This window comes from Abrus precatorius, unplaced genomic scaffold, assembly GCF_003935025.1.
Source record: "Abrus precatorius isolate BTA unplaced genomic scaffold, Abrus_2018 Scaffold8, whole genome shotgun sequence".
Classification (NCBI taxonomy): Eukaryota; Viridiplantae; Streptophyta; class Magnoliopsida; order Fabales; family Fabaceae; genus Abrus; species Abrus precatorius.
Genome location: NW_020874428.1, coordinates 31,293,180 through 31,297,866, shown reverse-complemented (window position 1 = coordinate 31,297,866; position 4,687 = coordinate 31,293,180). Strand labels below are relative to the sequence as shown.

The 4,687-nt window shown below is 34.3% G+C and overlaps 1 protein-coding gene across 2 annotated transcripts; it reads right to left on the bottom strand.

Annotated features, from left to right (window-relative positions):
• Window positions 1-302: 302 nt before the first annotated feature.
• Window positions 303-4,235, bottom strand: LOC113846701 (probable sugar phosphate/phosphate translocator At1g48230). Of its 2 annotated transcripts, XM_027475248.1 has the most exons (10): window positions 4,152-4,235; window positions 3,802-4,056; window positions 3,603-3,710; window positions 3,129-3,160; window positions 2,993-3,043; window positions 1,907-1,968; window positions 1,567-1,828; window positions 870-1,135; window positions 703-797; window positions 346-531 (listed from the first exon to the last, which is right to left on the bottom strand). In XM_027475248.1, exons 2-10 carry the CDS (start codon window positions 3,883-3,885, stop codon window positions 346-348), a joined length of 1,146 nt encoding a protein of 381 aa, XP_027331049.1. In that variant the 5' UTR covers window positions 3,886-4,056; window positions 4,152-4,235. The 2 variants fall into 2 exon arrangements, with proteins under 2 accessions (XP_027331048.1, XP_027331049.1); XM_027475247.1 differs by having other exon boundaries at window positions 303-531; window positions 3,802-4,177.
• Window positions 4,236-4,687: the final 452 nt, after the last annotated feature.

Here is a 4,687-nt window from a genome sequence, read left to right as displayed (position 1 = left end):
CTTTTTTTCCTTTCCTTTCTTTTTTTCTTTCTCATTCACAAGACCCTAAGATCTTGCTCAATGGAACCAACCACTTGGTCTAAGAGACATTGGTAGAGAGAGTTGCATTCAATTGTCCCCCAAATGTTGATAATAAATAAAGTTTTAGGAATTAAGAGGACAGTTGGTCCCCCAGTTTGGTCTTAAACCACATGAACGTAATTACAAAGAGCAAGCATGCATGATTTCACTATAAAGCATACCATTTAAAAAGAATAAGAGGAATATGATGCATTTGACCTGGCTTCCTCTTTGTTGTTCTCTTCCAAAAAGGGAAGATTTAAAATGAATCTTGTATTTGAGTTATCATTTTCCAGAGGAAAGGTTGCTCAGCTGCGTTCGTCCGATATGAGATAACCTTGATGAAGAAATTAGAGGTGCTTCTTCATCAATGTTCACATCAGAGGGTGAACCGTTACCTCCACTTCCCCCATTGTTACTACCATTATCTGGCACATAAATATCAGATGACTTCTTCTCGAATTTCCAGTCCTGTATGTTGGTTGATTTTGGTGAGACAAGATGAAGAAAGTTGAAATTATAATGACTGTGCTGAAATATGTGTAAGAATAGTCTAATGAATCATGAGATTTATCCCTTGTTACCATGTATAATAAGTTTACATTGTCTCAGATATAAATACTAATTAAGTCAAGAAGACACCTTAGAAATTCGTTCTGGAATAATTTCATTAGGTAATTGAGACGCTCGCACATCCTTAACCTTAATGTAATTGTACATCACAACTCCACATAAAGCTGCAGGTAAAATATGTAAAAGGATGAGGACAGGAGATTAAAAAATATTTGACCATTACAAACAAAACTTACCAATAGCATAGCCAATTATATTCAGCCAAGTTATTGTAGACTCTGGAAATATAATGGTTGAAAGGGCTATTAATATCCAGTCTTTAAGCACTCCAGCAACTCGGATGGTTACCGCACCCGTTCTGCCAATTACTAAGAAAATGGAAAAATTCAAGGCTAGAGCACATAGAGCGTTGGAAAAGAAGATCCAAAAATTGAATTGAATCTGTGACACTTCAATGATGGGCTTTTCCAGCAAGTACCAAGGCACAAAGAGAAACACAAAACTGCATAAAACAGAGTACAAAGAATGAGCAGATCGATCACACGGAATGTTGGATTTTTTGTTGATATTCAAGTATTGATACTGCCAATAACATCATTTTTTTTCTTTTTTTTATTTATAAGAAAGGCAATTAAATAGATATCATATAACTTGCACACTTACATGAAACTAAAAGTACAAGAATGACAGCATATTACATATTACTCACGTGCTCATGTTGCACAATTCGTTGCCAAAAAATCAGTACTATCAACATAACTATTTACTAAATCACATATAAAAATCGAAAAGTATATCAACATGGATAGAAGTTATTCCACAAGTCCTTAATGAAATTGTATGGTTAGCAGGAACAGAGCAGTCTGCCCAGGTAGGGTTAATATGGCCACTGAACAGGGTCAAAAACTAGTTGAAAACATCAATGGAACATACCTACATGGAGCTATATAATATAAGCTTGTAATAGGATTTAAACTCAAGCCTTTCTTTTGTAAAAGGACTTGGGTTAAGACCAATCTTAAAGCTTCAGCAAAGATGCCCGTGACCTGGTAAACTGTACCGACTACATTAAAATGAATTTCTCCATACGAGGAAATGACAACTCCAACACTGACCAGCACCATGTTGAAGAACACATCACACCTTGCTTTGTCAGTGCCACACATAACAGCCACGAGGAATGTTGCCACAGGCACTGAAACATCAAGTTTTGGAATTAAGAAAACACCATTGACATAGTGAGAAAAGCATGTGAAATTTGTTAAAAACATACTTAGAGCTTTGAGCATCTGGATAAAAGCTACAGAAATATGCAAATAAGCTGTGTTACCAAACCTGTAAAAACAAAAAACACAATTGTTTCTTCAGAAGTACTGATATTAAATGAGGTGTAAGCATGTGGATAGTGTGCATACAAAAGATCCACCAAAGTAACCATTCAATCATGTAAGCCATCATAATTTATTAGAAACATCATACTTTGAACGGATTAAAATGAAAGAGGATGAACAAATTCCAAACATGTGTAGCAGTGACAAAAAAGTAAAATCTAGTTTATGGCAATCATATTACTCAAGGCCACTGATAATCTATTCTAAGGAGTCTGGTAATGACCTTTCATTGGATATAGAATTGTAGCAATTTTAAGTACCAAATGACGGTCTTCACACTAAGATATGCCAGATTCTTTAAAACTAGTAAATCTATAAATTAGTCCTTAAGATTGCACGAGTTAAAAATATTTTAATCTGTGAGATTTTAAAAGCTCCACCTTCGTGCCTGGCTTTGCAAAACAACATTTACTTTAGTTCTTTTCAGAGCAAAACAGTAGTGAAAAGTAAAGTCAACAGCAACTAAAATGAATTATATTTTGCAAAGTATGGAACTTCAGAAAGGTTTTTAAAATTCATAGGGACTAAAATGTTACACCCATACAACCACAAAGACTAACTTGAGGGTTTCCCAAGGGTTTTCTGTTGAGAACATATAACTCCATGGCTACAGTACCATCTTAATAGCTTTAGTCAATGCAGGAGTGGCATCTCCAGACTAATGACTAATTAGAAAACTTTTATACCAAACTGAAAGCATCAGACATCAATCAAGTTTAAGCTGACTTGTACTCCATCCAAGTTCAAATTAGCACAAACAAGTTGAATGAACCACCAGACTAAGCTGAATTTTAGATGAATAAAAACATAATGATAGTTTTGAGACTTCACTAAATTTTAACATGCACTAGTCAAATCAAACACAGTTAGGAAACACAAACATGAGGGGCATCTCCCACTATCAAATCTGAGTATTATGTTTATCCCAACTCAGAACAAATTCAGTTTGCCCATGTTGCATTGCTTACCAAAGACTGGAAGCAAAGAAGGCACTTATTGGAATCACGCAAGTTGCGTATCTGCAATAGAAGGAAGTTTTTAATAAATAAGGCGTCATAGGAGAACAAAGCTCAAAAGTCTTAAACTCAAAAAAGATAAACTCACATTTCAAATGTCATTTTGACAGGAGATACAACCTGCAATTGAGATAAATTAAGGTAATAACAGTAAAATAATCAGACAACGAAAATGACCAAGAAAAGGTAGAAGGCAGTAAAAGCTACAGAGGACAGGTTGTGCAAATGGCATTAAGAACAACATCCAACTGAAAGTGAAAAACAAACATTTACACATAACACAAGTATGTAGGTGTATAAATAAGGTTTCGGAAATCACATCATTGGCAACCAGCCAGAAACAGGAAACTATAACTAATGGTAACTACTCTAATAAACTAAAACAAGACCAAAATCTACATTTCAATAAACAGCACAGTAACAAGCATTCACTCCACAAACTTAGCATATACTAAGTTGTCAAAATAAGAACTTAGTCACGTGCCAACATTCAGATTCAATTACGCATAAATCAGCAAAAGGAGCATTCTAAAGTACAACACAACACAATAGAATAACATACCTTAAAGACTCGAACAAGAAAAAATGCCACGGCCCCAGAAAAGCCCATATGAATCATAGTGAGTGTTATGGGAAGAGGAAAGTTGAAGTATTTTGGAGAGAGAACCCACTGCAAAATTCCCAAAAAAAAATAAAATTATACATTGGAAATGCTGCATCTACTAAAAGTAAAAACCCTAGAAATGGGGTTGCATTATAACCTTGTTGTACAAAATAACTCCAGAAGAAAGCAAGATATAGATGAACAAGTAGAAGTAAGTGAGGAAAAGCGTTCTGTTGATCATTTTGGCACAAAAATAGAAGAAGCTTCTGAAGAAACCAAAAATGGAACAAGCTCAACAACGAAGTTGTTCAACACCCATCTCATAAACTCAAGTAAAGTTCGTATCTTTGCAATTGGGGCATCGATTCAAAGATACCAAAATGCAGAAAATAGAAGTTGAAGCGATCGGTGCCTGTGAAGAGGAACAATGAACCCAAGATCCAGTGAGGTGAGTTTCAAATGCAAGAGAAAGCGCGTGAAGAGAAGAAGTGATAAATGAGAGGTTACTGTTGGCATGTGCGCGTGTATGATGCAGCTGCGGATAAGTAACTCCCCCTGCATATACATTACATTGGTACAATACGGTACAGTAGCCACTGTCTCTCACTTTATCACTAATTAGCTAATTAGTGCTTCAAGAATAATTAGTTAAGATAGTGGTTAAAAATTTTAATTTTTTTATAATTTATATTCTTATTAAAAAAATGATAATTTCCTTAGAATTAAATTATATTATGAGTTTATCAATTTGTGGGCATGTGAGATTTGGTGTTTGTCTCTTCAATTTGCTTTTATGTACATATTTTCTTATTTTTAACTGTTTGGAGCGTTGATCGAATTTATAATAAGATATAGTATGAATCTTTTAACCTAACACGATGATTATATATATTTCATTTCTAATAAATAGTACTTTGTTTTAACTTAATCTTAATTAATCGCTATCAGATGACAAACCCATTTATATGAAAGCTGTAAACGTTCCTAAAAATATATCAAACAGATTCAACTTGACCTTATCATTGGTTCACTGGTTAATAAAC

What these genes read in the sequence shown, in the direction of transcription:
- LOC113846701 (XM_027475248.1), bottom strand. Translation starts at nt 3,885, where the DNA reads ATGATCAACAGAACGCTTTTCCTCACTTACTTCTACTTGTTCATCTAT. An exon ending in TTCTTGTTCGAGTCTTTAAG is followed by an intron (nt 3,161 to 3,602) that starts GTATGTTATTCT and finishes TCTCAATTGCAG; the next exon opens with GTTGTATCTCCTGTCAAAAT. An exon ending in TTCTTTGCTTCCAGTCTTTG is followed by an intron (nt 1,969 to 2,992) that starts GTAAGCAATGCA and finishes TTGTTTTTACAG; the next exon opens with GTTTGGTAACACAGCTTATT.